Genomic DNA, 14,443 nt, shown 5'->3' with positions numbered 1-14,443 from the left:
TACTGCTGGAATACATTTCCCCCATTTTACAGAAAAAGAAACTGAGGTGCTATCTTGAGGACTAGCCTGGAAGGAAGAGAGTAGCTGGAGGACCCCCCACAATGTCTCTTGGTGAGACTCCAGGCCAACATTGTCCCACCTGGGAGAGAGGTATGGAGGCAGACGAGGACACACACACACACACACACACACACACACAAGTAATCTCAACTCAACAGATTCCTCTTACAGGAACAAGTTCACTAACCTCTACTTCTTTTCTACCAACAAATCCAAGATCTGTCACGGCTTTCATGGCAACAACTACTGATGGCTGAAATCTGGGGCAGGGTGGGATAGGGGTTAGGGTTAGGTATGCTCTTCCCTGTGTCCCCACAATCCCTTGAGCAGACTGCACCCCAGTTCTGGTCACCCTCCTGCACGGATCCCCGATGTGTTTTTCCTCCTGAACTGGGGCTTCCTCAGGACAGGGACTTTTGTAGGGAGTTACCTTTTTGTCACTGTCACTGAGCTTGGGGAATGTGCCTCTGGAGAAGGGTCGGAGGGGGAGGCCTGGGTGAGCTATGCTGCTCCCCCCCTTCCCTGCCCTTTCCCCAACTCGAAGGGTCCATGAACACCCCGACTATTAATATGTCTTCTGCAAAGGGGAGAGGCACCCTCGGCTTCCTCAGCACTGCCATCCACTCTCTTGTTAATCCTCTCCAAAGCCTCAGTATTCAGGTACAGGGACAGTATTCCCTCCACTCAGTGGTAGAGACAGGCCCAGAGAGGTGGAGTGATTTACTCGAGGTCAAACGATTCTTGAGTGGTGGAGACGGGACTCGACTCTCTATCACCTGCACAGCTGAGAGGGCTCTGCAGGGCGAGGTAACAGGGTGTGGCACATGGACCATGCGCAGAAAGCTGGCTGAGCGAATGAATCAATGAATGCCTCTGCCAGACTACAAAGTCAACATGGAAGGAGAGAGGCAGCTCGAGGTCTGTGGGGTTGGGGGGGCACTGTGCTCCGCTTCTTGGCTCCTCAAGCACTCTCCTACTTGGGGCAGCCCTGGGGCCGGTGCCCTTTTCCCACCAGTCTCCCCAGTCTCCTCCCTTGGCCCCTGCAGACTCCTCCCCAGCTGGGCTGGGAGTCTTTCTCTTCAGATGGACATGTGCCTCCCCTTCCAGATCCGATCCCTAATATCTGTGGGGCCTGCGACAGGGGCATAAGAGAAGAGGCTCTCAGCATGTGTCACCCTCTCTCCCACCCCCTGCACCACCATCCCTCCCACCCCCTGTGCCTAGCCAGGCTTCTCCCTGAAAGTACTCCACTCTGGGGTGGCCTGCATGGTTCTCAAGAGCAGGTTCAGGACCATCTGAGCAGGGAATTCTGGGGTGTTGGAAAGTGATCTAGAATTGTGGACCGTGAGTTCCAGGGCACACTTACCCAGCCCAATGGACCCTTGTCCCATGGGGAGAAATGAGTATGGAGGAAGGCCAGGAAGGACCCTCTGAATCGTCTAAGGATGGTACCCCCCCATCTTGTCTAATAACCCTGTTCTATGGGCCTGGGAGCCCGCTCCTTGGGCCAAGGTCACTTGCCTCTCTGGTCAAGTTGATCAGGAAGACAAGTCCACTCCAGTGGCTTTCCAGAGCCAGTGGCTTTCCAGAGCTGGGCAGCACCGGGCTCCCTGCCTGCTCCAGACACCGGGGGGGGGGGGGGTGGTACACCCTCAAGTGTGTGAGTATGTGGAGTGGGGGAGGGCGGCTGGCCTGTGGGGGGCCTTGTTCAGCGCTCACACACACCAAGAGACAATAAATCGACAAACACTTAATCTCTCTGCAAATTGAAACGGAGCCGTAAATATCTGCTGCATCCCAGCCGCTGAGTTATGAGTCTTGTTTATTAATCTCTTTAGTCCCAGGTGATGGATGGGGGAGGAGAATGGCCCACCAGAGACTCAGAGGGCGGGGGCAAGGAGGGAGAGGAGTGGGCCAGGGGTCTGGGAACCGCCCATCGGGAGAAAGGGTCAGAGGGCCGAGGTCTGTAGGGCTCGTGCTTCCCCCCACCCCTGCTTCCCCCTCCATCTCGAAGGGCCCATGAGCTCTGTGACCAGTCCTAAGCCTCGCACACAGTGTGGACAGCCCTTAGGTTTCCAGCACAGGGCCATCTGCTCTTGTTAATCCTCCTTGTGGCCTTAGGAGGGGCACAGGGGAGAGCATTCCCTCCACTTAACAATGAGGAGACAGGCCCAGAGAGGTGGCGTGACTTTTGCAAGGTCACACAGCTCTTGAGTGGTGGAGACCGAAGTCTGCTAGGGCTTCATGAGAGAAGGGGAGGAAGGGTCATGGGGGGTTTGGAGAACAGGGCACCTGATGAGGGTCTCCTTATTGCTTCTTTCCTACCTTTCTCCCCTCCCTCCCCTCCTCAAACACTTGTGAGCTTGCCCTCTTTCTCTCTCTCCGTATGTGTAAGAACTGGTGGAATAAGAGAAGGACAGAGTTGGGAGCTGTTGAGGGGCTCAGCTGAGTCCGGCAGCTAGCTGTGACAGGGACATACTCCAAGATCTGTGTTTAGGATCGCCCCTCCCCCTAGTGCCAGCTCCTGGGCTCAGAGCTGGGAGGCTGCAGGAGTTCAGGGGATGAGCTGGGGAGGGCTGGTGTGGGTGAGTGTGTGCTTATGTGATGAGCATATGTCCCTTCTTGGGCCTCTGGCCAGATGGAAGGACAGGGGGGCTTGCAGAGGTGATGAGACAGAAGACAGAAGGCAGACCTGGCAAACAGGAGGGCTGCGGGCGCTGGGCAGTGGAGCTGGGGACTACAGATGGTGAGGGGCTGTAGTGAGAGGAATAAGGTGACATGTTTCTGGAATGTGTCTGGTGGTTTGTATGGGAAGGCTGAGACAGGACACCGAGTCAGGTGCTTTTGGTTGGAGGCTCTTGAGGTAAGTTCCAGATGGCTATACATTCTCTCTCCCTGTCTCTCTCTGATTTTCCTGTTTTCTCTGCTCCTTGTGGTCCCAAGTATCAGGGCCCCCTGGTGGGGATCTCTCTCCCAGGTTGGAGTCAGTGTCCCTGTGGCTCCTGGGGGCCAACCCCAGGGTCCTGGACTTTGGGACCCCATCACCCCAGATAGCCATTCCTGCAAGTCACCGATGTGGTCATTGTCACAAGCAGGAATCCACTGGCAGGACCCGTCACCTGCCACCAGGTGGTGCCTGGGGAGCGAGGCCTGCCCGGAGCTGCTCCGCTTCCCGGGCCCGTGGACCTCATCCTGGGCAGGGGCCTGAGGGCAGGACCAAGGCTCTGGTCACAACCCAGAAGCCCGTGGGACTCCAGGATATCTGCTCCAACTTCCTCGGCTGACAGAGGAGGGAACTGGGGCCCAAAAAGGGGAAGGGAGTTCAAGGTCACTACAGGGAGGTGGTAAGAGCTCTGTGAGAGCAGGGGACAGTGTGGAGCAGGGTTAGGTGAGAAGAGGGTGTGTGCGAGGGTGTGTGCCGGGTGGCTGAGGGTGTGGCAACCACCAAGGGATCAGGGCTGGGGAGGGGAGGGCCCATGCCATGCAGGGAGACCCTCCTCCTGGTTCTCCTGAGTCTGTCTGGGGTTTACCACTGCAAGTCCTATGGCTCGGGGACCTCTCGGTCGTGGGCAAACAGGGGTGGCTGGGCACCCTTGGGCCACTCCAGGCAGGGAAGCATGACCATGCTCCCAGGAATCTCTGCAACACCATCCATCCCCCGTGAATTTATGAAGGCCCCTCCTCAGTTCCATCTGGCCCTACGGGGCTGTTAGAGCAGGGTAAGCAGCTCTCCTGTGTTACGGTGCTCAGAACCATCCTGGGAAGGTGAAACAGACCCGCCAGTCCTCCACCTGCCTGGGGGGTGAGGGTGGTGGGAAGGTCCCTGGGCTGGGAGGCCTGCCCTCTGGTGGTCCCAACTCCACCTTGCTGCTGTGCGATCTGAGAGGGATCAGTGCCTCGGGCCTTCCTTTTCCTCCTTGCCCATGAAATGCGGCCCTCTTTCTTGGGAAAACAGCGTCCCTCCGGAGGAGCTGAATTCAACCCACCACCTTTAGGAGAGGTTAAATGGGGTGGTGTGAGGGGGAGGTGGTTAAAGGAATGAGGATGAAGGGATCATTCTAGGGTCCGGCAGACATAAGAAAGGGAGAGAGAGGAAAGCTGTGCTGGGGTGGGGGGGCGTGTGGGCGTGTGGGCGCAAGGAAGGGGAGAGATGGATGGGGGGGGGAAGGCTTTCAAAGAGAGAATGAAAGAAATGAGTTATTCCAGTGTGGGGAGGTTGGAAAAACTCCACTGAATCTTTAAACAACCCTTGTCAATTATTCATCTGCTGGTATGAGGGCCTCTGGTCTACCACAAATCTCCTCTGAGCATGGGAGGGAAAAAGGGAGGGAAGGGAAGGAGTCAGAGAGAGAGAATGAAAGCCAGAGACTCAGAAAGAAATTGAGACAACCAAAGAAAGGCAGAAGCAGGGAGAGGCAGACATGGGGGGTGGGGAGAGAGAGAGACAGGGGTGGGGGGGAGAAAGAGAGGGAGAGAGAGAGAGAGGAAAAACAAGGAGTGGTGAATGGAGGGAGGGAGCCAGAGAAAAGAGGATGAAGATCCTGTTCTAGAATTTCTGCACTACAAGCAACACGGAACGCACAAGTCTTGAACAGTACTTCTGCCTCCTCCAGGAAGCCTGCCTTGCTCCTCTCTCTCTACTGAGGGCTCACTAGGTGTTCCCAGCAACACGGGGTGAGCTTGACACTTAAGAAGATAAATGGTCTGGGCCATGCCCTTTTGCCATTTATCCCTTGCCAAATATTTCCTGTGTGCCGCTCTGTGTCGCTCTGTTGCTTCCTGGAGTGAGACTTGCTCCTGCCGGCTGAGAACCTCCAGGGCCCAGGGCCTTGGCCTCTTCCTCCTCCACCCTTCCCTCTGCACAGCTGGACACAACACTGGGCACCTGGCCGGGGTGGGGGTGGGGTTCTGGTTTTCTGCAGGCTGGAGGAATTGCTAAGCTTGCTGGGTGCTGCCAGGGAGGAGGCGGGGTTGGGGGGTGGTGCGGAATCCTGGCCCAGGGCAGGTGGCTTATAAGTTCTCTGTGAATGGAACCAGCCCCTCATCTTCCCTACTCTTGAAGTTGCCTGGCTCAGCGTGAGGTGGGCTTGGGTAAAGGGTGGGGTCTGGGGGTGAAGGGCAATGCTTACAAGTTGTTTAATGTTCGGGAGTTACTAAGATCAAGAGGACTCTTAACGTTGCACTCTTCACACTCAAAAGCCCACGTCTTCCAAAAATGCCTTCCTGGCCTGTTCAGAAGGGAAGTGGAGGCTTCCTCCAGCCCTGCCAAGCCCTGCCAAGTCCTGCACCTGACCCTGGTGCAGCGTGGGACCCCGGTCTCAGGGAACCCACTCAAGGACAGGAGCTTTGGACAAAATGGCATCGGAGGGGCGCCTGGGTGGCTCCGTGGGTTAAAGCCTCTGCCTTCGGCTCAGGTCATGATCCCAGAGTCCTGGGATCGAGCCTTGCATCCTCCTCTCTCTCTGTCAGCCTCTCTGCCTGGTTGTGATCTCTGTCAAATAAATAAATAAATTAAAAAAAAAAAAGTGGCATCGGAAAGGCGTGGGTTTGCTGGGTGTGAAGGTGGACCCAAGGGTACACTAGGGGAAGGGAGCCTGCTGGGGCTCGTTGGGGCTATGGGGCTGAGACTGGCAGGCCCAGGGGCAGTGGGGAGCCTCTGCGGCCTCTAGGCAGAGAGGGCACAGACCCCGCGTCCCCTCTACTCCCTTCTCCCTTCCCAAGGTGCTCCTTCCTCCAGAAATTGTTCCATTTCCTCTTAAGCCAGAGTAGGCTCTGGAGGGACTCAGAAGCAAAATTGTTTCTTGGGCTCTGGGGACCATGCTCCTAGACAGACACACTCCAGGAATCCAGAGCTGCTGAGAGGCTGACAGCCTGAACACACAGGCAGAGAGAGAAGGGAGGCAGGTCATCGCTGGCTCGCCACTCAACCACCGTCATGTCACCGGGGGTCCACTACCACTTCCCTCCAGCCTCCCAGCCACCTCCAGCCACCCTCCAGCCACCACTGTGATGGTGCCTGGAGCCACTGCCACCCAGATGTGTTCCAGGGCTGCTCAAGTCTTTTCTCTTGTTCTGTGACTCTGTCTGTGGCTTGCACACTATACGTGTGCTCACGCCCATGGTCCGTGTTTGTGTGTCCTATCGTCCAGTGCTGGGAGAGAGCGTGTGTGGCTGGACTCCTCTATTGTTCTGTAACTACAGTCTGCTGCTCCCTGGCAGCATTCTAGTGCTTGTCACTTTGTCTCCTGTTTGCGTGAGCTTGTCGATTGCTATGTAATTTTGTGTGGTTGCTATGGAACAGTGACCCATTGCTACACAGCTACCTGTGATTTCACGGAGCTGCCCATTGTTGATACCCACCCACGTTCTCTTGCTTGGGACGGGGATTGCTGGCCATGTGGGTGTCTGGGTCCTGCCCCGCTCCTTGTAGGCTCTGGCAAGCAGGTAGGAGCTGGGGGCTGGGTCTCCAGGACCAAACTAGGGCACAGGATCAGAAGTGGGAAAAGCCAGATGGTAAATCTGAGCCAAGGGGGGGGGGGAGACACAGAGAGAGAGAGAGGGAGGGAGGGAGGAAGGGACAAATGATGGGTTGGAGGACTGAAGGCAGGGTTGGGAGGGAAAACAGAGTGGAACCAAGAGTCAGGCACCAGGAGGGGACAGGCTGGATCTGACACAGGCTGTGATGGGCAAGGGAGAAGGGCAGGCCTGGTGTACTGAATACGGCACGGGCGTCTGAGGGACCCAGTGGTGTCAGGCTGGCTGAACAGTGCAGGGATGGGCATACAGTCCTCTGCAGCTGCCTATTTTCATCTGGTTATGAGCAAGGCAACATGGGACAGTGACATCAGGAGGCCTTGGGCAGAGTCACCCCACCTCAAGACCTCCTCATTGCCATCCTTCATCAAATTAAAAGATTGGACTAGAGACGCCCCCTAAGGTTCTTTCTGATGGCCTTGCTGTCCAGCCACATGGCCCAGTATTTACCACCGTCTTGCCAGGTGTCCAGCAAGGGGGAGGGTAGAGGGAGTGCTGGGAGATTTCCAGAAGGGCACGCTTCCCTGCACACATGTGCCCAACTCACAGCTGCCCTGATAGCCTGTGGGTATAGGGGAGTCCCAAGCTTCCTTGTACACACTCACAACCTTCCAGAATCTCGTCTTAGTGCCCTGTGGCGACTTTTTTTCTTATTCTCCCCTCCGTGACTCACAATGGTTACTTGGCCTCTTTTTTTTTTTTTTTTTTAACATTTTATTTATTTATTTGGCAGAGAGAGATCACAAGTAGGCAGAGAGGCAGGCAGACAGAGAGGAGGAAGCAGGCTCCCTGCTGAGCAGAGAACCCGATGTGGGGCTCCATCCCAGGACCCTGGGATCATGACCCGAGCCGAAGGCAGAGGCTTTAACCCACTGAGCCACCCAGGTGCTCAAGAACAGTTCCTGCTCTTGGCTCCCCTGAGCAGGCCAGTGTCATCTCATATTTGAATCCTGAAGAGAAGACAGAGACTGACTGCAGGCACTATTCATGCTGCCAAAGTCTCTAAAGACAAGGTCTCCATATTTATTTTCAACCCGTTTGAGCGCCAAGCTGGCAGGTGAGCCCTGAGTGCTGCTTTCCCAAGGGGCAGAGGTGAGAGAAGGGAGTGTCAGAAGGTGGCCCATGGTTGTTCTGGCTCCTGTGCCAGGGTGGGCAGGGGCAGTCCCTGTGGGAGCATCTGGGCACGCCCTGCAGAAAAGCAACCCTTCCTAATCATCAGAGGGGACATGTTCCAGAAAGGTGCAGAAGTGCCAGGGGAAGATGGGGAGGCTGTCGGTGGAGAGGGGCAGGTCCTGAGAGGGGGAGTCCCAGGGCTTCCCCAGGGGACGGTGGCCTTGACTGGGGCCTTTCCTCAGGATCTTTCTGATCAGCGTTCCCCATGGGATCCGCTGCGGAGGAAGAGAGGAAGACATACATGAATTGACCCGTGGTAGCCCAAGGGAGGACTTCAACTGGACTGTCTTTTGGTGGCCTGCTCTGTACCTCTCTGCATTAAGGGACGAGGATTCAGCACTGACCCCTCACCAAAGTAAGCCACCACCTTGGCCAACTTCACCAACCCTTTCCCAGCATCTGATCAACTGCAAATTTCATGACCAGGACGCAGACCCTGTGACCAAAGATGGTGACCTCTTTTCTTTGAGCCCCAATCTCCTCTTTGAGAAGTTAGAACTAATGACTTAGAGGGGCATCCCCTTACCTGGAGGACATGCTCCTGAGAAAGTTTTGGGCTGACCCCTGCCTAAGTCAATGGACCCCTGTCTTACAAGTGTTCCAAGGGTTTCCTTGGAAGGAAATTGTGTGGGAGTTCCATTCAAAGGGTGAAGAAACTCTGTAAAATGAAGAATCCACACCTTCCACCAGGTTAGCTTGGGGGTAAGTCACATACAGAGGGTTCCTGAAGGGAGATCTCCTTGCCACTAAAGGAATGAACCAGGTGACAATCAAAGCCCTTCCCCTGTGACCTTTTTCGCCACTCTGGCCCTCCCAGCCCTGGGTGGAGACACTCACCATTTCATGGGACATCTTGGGCATCTGAGGCTCTATCTCCGTTTCCTGAGAGGTAGATGGGTTGGAGTCCATACTAGAGCTCACCGTGGCCTTGGACCAGGACTCACGGATGGTACCCAGCTTCTCATCTAAGATCTTGGGGTCCAGGATGGGCAGAACCTGGCTGCTGTTTGGAGTCAAGAAGTCTTCCGGCTTCTGGGAAGAGAAGGTGCGAAGAAATTTCTGTGTCTTTCTACCACAAATGTCTTTTCTAGATGTCCCCCCAACTCCCAAGCCTCTCCTCTTCATAGCTCAGGAGGCCCAACATGCCTGGCCCCTGTCTTCCACCTGCCCACTTGCTCCCTGGGGCCTTACCACACTGTCCTTGGCATTCCTTCTACTAACGAACTTACCACACTGTCCTTGGCATTCCTTCTACTAACGAACCTCTCCTGCCTCAGGGCCTTTCCCTCTGCTGTGCTCTCTCCCCAGATAGACTCATGGGTCTTTCCATGGCTGTCCTCTTCTCATCATTCAGATTTCTGCCCAGATATATTCTTCCCAGAGGTGCCCTGGCCTTCAGGAGAGAGGCCCACCCTCTCTAAAGTCACCTCTCCTCTAATATATGCTCTCATCACATTATCCCTTTTTACTGTTCATAGTACTTAACTCTACCAGAAAGCTAAACTTGAAAAAACTGATTTTTGCTTGTTTATTGTGTGCTTCTCTCTCATCCCCACACTAGAATGTAAGTGACGTGTCAGCAGAGACTGTTTATCCCCAGTGTCTGCCTCATTGTATGTGCTCGGTAACTATTTGTCGCAGGAATAACCCAACCGTGCCATCCAGGACTCTCACATTTGGTGCAGGAACATCATCCTTGAACATCGCCATTCTCCTCTGACACCCTTTGCTGGGAAGATTTCTTTTCCATTTCACATCTGCCCTTAGCCTCCCACCTAGCACCTACTAAACAGTCTCCTCTCTCTCTGCTCTGCTGGGCCTCCTCCCTGTCCCTCCAGGTTCTTTTTCCTCTTCCATTCTCCCCTTAGCATGACTGCAGCTCTCACCTCTGCCGATCCAGAGCTCAACCTCACTCAGATACCGGCATCTCCAGGAAATCTCCATTTCCCCCACCCACACTTGCTCAAAAGCTTTTCTGGGATCTTCCAGCCCAGCAGCTGACTCTCTCTGTTCTCACACTGTTCTCTAATCCTAAGCTCATTTGCCATTTCTTTTTTCTGCCCAAACTTTATGTTTCCTGGGCTTAGGGACATGTGTGATGCTCCCTCAGAGGACAGATTAGTTTAAAACTCTCTTGGAAACCCATGGTTAGCCCTAACACGTGTATGTTATTCAAAGGCTGTAGGGACCTCCAGGATGACCCGCTTCTCCCCTACATCAGTTGCTGGAATTCTGTCTTGGCCACGTAGCGGATAAACATGCCACCATCTGTGCTAGAAGTAAATAGAACAATGGGCACAGTGCCAACCAGCACAGGATATGCTCAGGGTTAGAGGTGCCTGGATGTCTGACCCTGAACAAACAGAGGAAGAACACGCACGGGTGGGCCTCCCTTAAAGTGACACTCTTTCTATAAAAACCCACACATACGAACCGGATGAATCAGGATAAGGACCCTTCACTTTACCACTTGGCTCCTTCCCATAATGATTCCCTTATTCCCTTTTCATGATAAAATTTTGTCTGCAGAAGTTCCTAGGGGTAATCGGAGGCTCAGTCAGTTAAGCGTCGGACTTTTGGTTTTGGCTCAGGTCATGATCTCAGGGTTGTGAGATTGAGCTCCACGTTGGGCTCCAGGCTAGGTAGGGAGTCTGCTTGATATTCTCTCCCTTTCCCTCTTTTCCTCATCCCCCTGCTCGCTCGCTCTCTCTCTAATAAAAGAAGTAAATAAAAAAATAAAATTTGGCATGCAGAAATTCATTAACATTAAGTCTTTTCAGACATGTGTCAGTAGAGTGATTAATAGTCATGCAAGGACAGAAGAATCCAGTCCAGTCTGGGCCTCACCTCCCACCTACCCTGTCAGATGGGTGCAAGAACAGATAATTCCAAAGAGAAAGCAATATATGAAGATTTTTGGAATGAGAAGAGTGAAGCATTGGGTGATCTTGCAGCTGATCTGGGCACTTACTGTAGTCATAACCAAAACTCCTGGGCCTGTTTTGTCCCTGGGCTTTAGGCCTGGCTATCTCTCTCACCTGCCTCTCCCAGTGGCTATGGTTTAGGGAGGACGAGAGTCATTGTGAGTCTCCCCACTGAACACCCCAGCACCTCTGTATAGAGGTGCTGTATATTCTGTATATTCACCGTCTGAATCAAGTGCTTTGGGGTTGTTTTGTTGTCTCTGTACTTTCAGATGTGTGGGTAGATGGATACAGGACAGAATAAGATCAGGGCAAAGATGATCTCCCCATTGACCAGCTGGCCCCTGGGACTGGGGTGAGATGCTGATTCAGGACCTGTAGTGTCATCTCTCCTCATTTCCAAGCAGAAAGCCAATCTCACTGCCCTGGATTTCATAGACTGCCATCTAATCCAGTTAGGGGAGGAAGTGAAAGTAATGAAATCAAGGGAGAGATCTCCAGAGGTGCCCCATCAGCTCTGAAAGCAGAGACACACTGCAAAAAGAGTCCCTTCCCCCATTGCCTGTCTCCCTCACATCTGCCCTGTGTGGACCAAGCACCAGCTGGTAAACTCAGTGACCCAGAGCTGACATGTACTGGACGCCTGATCAGAGCTGGGCACTTATCAGCTGCTTAAAATAATTTTTTTTTCCAAAAGACAGACAGACTGTCACATGTGATGCCTCATTTAGAGGTGTCTGGAGTCTTGGAAGCTTGGCTAGCCTACGTTCCTCTATGACTGAACCCTGAGAGCTTATTGGGAAGTTCTAGCTGGGCAGGGCAGCTACTATACACCCTTGCTAGAAGAACAGTCTTCCTCCATCTAGAGAGCACAGCTTTGGGAGGGATGCATGTGGAGCGGTGAGGGAGGAAGGGGACACCTGCCTAGCCAGCCAGGTCAGCTGAACCAATCCTGGTGATCACTGGGGTGACAGATGTTGCAGCCAGCTCACCCTCACATCCACTCATCAGGTACTTTTATGTGGATTCTGAAATTTATTATAATTAATTTTTCATCACAAAGATAAGATTAAAATGACACTGACCCCTCAGTCCAGACCAGAGACTTCAACTTGTCAGTCTCTGGTAGGCAGGCTGTGGGGGAGGATGTTCTCAGGAGGAGGGAAGGAAAGAGGGTGTTTGTGGATGTCAACTCTTCTGCCCCTTCTGATGCATAGGTGCTCTTCCTGCGGCTCCTGCCAGACTGAGAGGATCTACTCTGCTCTGCCCTCTCCATGGCTGGCCCTGGCCTGTATTTTATCCCACAGCTGCTTCATGCTAGTAGCCTCCACCTCCCACACCCATCCTTGCAGGACTCCTGACCACGATTCTAATCTCCTGCTCTAATCAACTTTGCCAGGATCCATCTTGGTCTGGGGGTTGGGGCAAGTGAGTGGGTGACTTTTATAGAATAATCTTTAGATTCCCAAATGGTAGAAGCCCCAAAGGGAAGAACAGTGTTCGGAGGCAGTGGCTCTTGTCATATGAGGTAAGTGGCACCAGGAGGTTCCCAATACCCTACACAGTGCCTCATTTCTCCTTAACACTGCCTACTCAGACTGCTCAGCTTTAGTCTGCTCACATTGTAGGGAGGCAATTGTCCCTCTTGTCCTTGCTTCTCATGGGAAAGGAGCTTGTCTGGGGCTACAGGAAGGTGGCAGGCTGCTCAAAATGGTGGGCGGTCAGGGTGGAGGATGGCAGAGGGGGATAATGCTAAAATGAGGATGAGGAGAGGGTAGGGCCTTGGGGACTAACTCCTCCCTATTTAAGCCCAGGCTTACCTAGCTCTCCTCTTCTTCCAGGTGGGGTTGGAGGCTGCTAGCCCACCCCACATGCCTAGTTTGCTTTTCTATTTGGCAGGCCTCGACCTGCTGGCTGAGGCAGCTTGGGGCTGATAAGTGGCCCTCATTCTGGTTCCATGGCTACAGCATGTCCTGCTTTATTAAGGCTGTAATTGGAGACCTACTTTGAAAGCTCAAAGCAATGCACAGCCATGTACTGGCTCAGACTCGCTGCGCAGCCCACCACTCCTTGTGCTGCTGCAGCTGCCCCATACCACGTGAGTGTCATGGTGGAGAGAAGACTCCCCTTCCTCATGCCTCTCAGCCCTGGCTGTTGCCAGCAGAGGAGGGTCTGTTGAGACAGACCAGGCCAATAGCATCACAGGCTCGAGGCTTCTTGGGTCACCTGTTTCCTCCTCCTCCCCTAACATCTTCTGCCTCCCTTCTACCCACTCCATCCCCTAGATCCCTGATCATGCAAAATGCAACAGTTCCAGCCTGCCCTGGCAATTACAGACGAGCCAGGATGCAGCTGCTGTCCTTGGTGCTGAAAGCGCCCGCCTTCCGGCCAGCCTGCCTCTCGCCCCGCCCTGAGCCTTCTCGCTGGAGCGCACATTCTCTTAATTCAATTAGCTGGCCCTGAACCCTCCCCAGGGAACCTGAAGCGGAAACTGACAAATTCTGTTTAACAAAGACATTTGTCCCCCGCCCCGCCGGCCTTGGGCTCTGCCTGCCTGTATCCCGCTCATTAGGTATCTAACAAAGTGCGTCCCAAGAAATCTGCTTCCAATCGCTAGTAATTCAGGAGGCCTGATGCAATTTTCTCCCTGATAAGGGTGTCTCTCCCGCTGGCAAGCACCATAATGAGCCCTGTGCAGCAGCTCCCTGATCAGTTACTGCTTTGTCATTTCCTGTGGCCCCAGTTGTAGGTTCTTATCTCTTCAGCTGAAGGCGAGGCTTGGAAAATGGGGCCCTCCAAGAGGGCTTGCTGCATCCCATGCATATCACAAGCCTCATTATGGCATCCTGCACGGTCTTGCAGCTGCAGTGGGGTTTGAAGCTCTGAGTCTCTGCCAGCAAAGAAGGGTCTGAGTGTTAATCCTCATTGGGGCCATAATTCATTCTCCAGAAAATGGTTTTCAGAGGGTTAATCTAAAAGCAAGTTGCAGGATCAGGGGAGGGGTGCCAGTGATAAGGATATTTAACAATTCTAGCAAGGACTTGAGTATTAAATAGAGCCCTGCCCACAGCTCCCTGGACAGTCTGTGGGCTCACTATTGTTAGTTTGGAATCTGGGCTTTCTGCATTTCATCTCTCCTATTGGGTCCCCCCATTTACCTCTTAAGAAAGCTTTCCAGCATAAAGATCAGATCACATCTTACTGCTGCCCAAAGACTTTCCTTAGCTTCGAATCACTATGAAACACCAGTAAAGTCTAAACCCTGCATCCTGGCGTACAGGCCCTCCATGGTGTAGCCTCAGTCTCCAGTCTCATTGCCCACAACAGCCTCCATATGTCCCACATGCTTCAGATACCATCATGCCTCCATGCCTTTGCACCTGTGATTCCTTCTGCTTGAATCACTCTTGCTTTGCCAATTTTTAAGCCATGCTTTGAGGCAGAGTTTAAGCTATTCTTCTCTGTGACTCTTCCCCTGACCTTTGTATGCTCAATGCACTTCAGCCAGAACTTAGCAAGATGGGTGGTAATGATCTGTCAGGGTGCTTTACTGTTTGGCACAGGTTAGGGATCCAAAGAAAGGCTAATGACTTCATGCCTGAATGACCTTGGGTGGAGCTGGGATGCATCTGGTTTGGCCAAAGAGAGGTCTAGGCTATGGTAGTGTGACTTTGAGATGGGGAAAACCCAAGAGCAGCCCCCACTCTCTGAATAATTTTGTCTAGAAGTTTTGCCCTGTTTTCTCCCGTCCT

The 14,443-nt window shown here is 53.5% G+C and overlaps 1 protein-coding gene across 1 annotated transcript in view; it reads right to left on the bottom strand.

The window, feature by feature from the left end:
- The window catches only part of CCDC33 (coiled-coil domain containing 33), a gene marked incomplete at its 3' end in the record, with an annotated part of 99,575 nt that overhangs the window by 26,605 nt on the left and 58,527 nt on the right, over window positions 1-14,443 (bottom strand). The window contains exon 12 of the mRNA XM_082734449.1: window positions 8,605-8,799. Within this exon, the coding sequence (XP_082590575.1) occupies window positions 8,605-8,799 (195 nt within the window). The remainder of the gene's footprint in view (window positions 1-8,604; window positions 8,800-14,443) is intronic.

This window comes from Mustela nivalis (genome assembly GCF_964662115.1).
Source record: "Mustela nivalis genome assembly, chromosome: 6".
In the NCBI taxonomy this organism is placed as follows: domain Eukaryota; kingdom Metazoa; phylum Chordata; class Mammalia; order Carnivora; family Mustelidae; genus Mustela; species Mustela nivalis.
The sequence above is the reverse complement of the archived record's forward strand: the minus strand, read 5'-3'. Positions and strand labels throughout refer to the sequence as shown.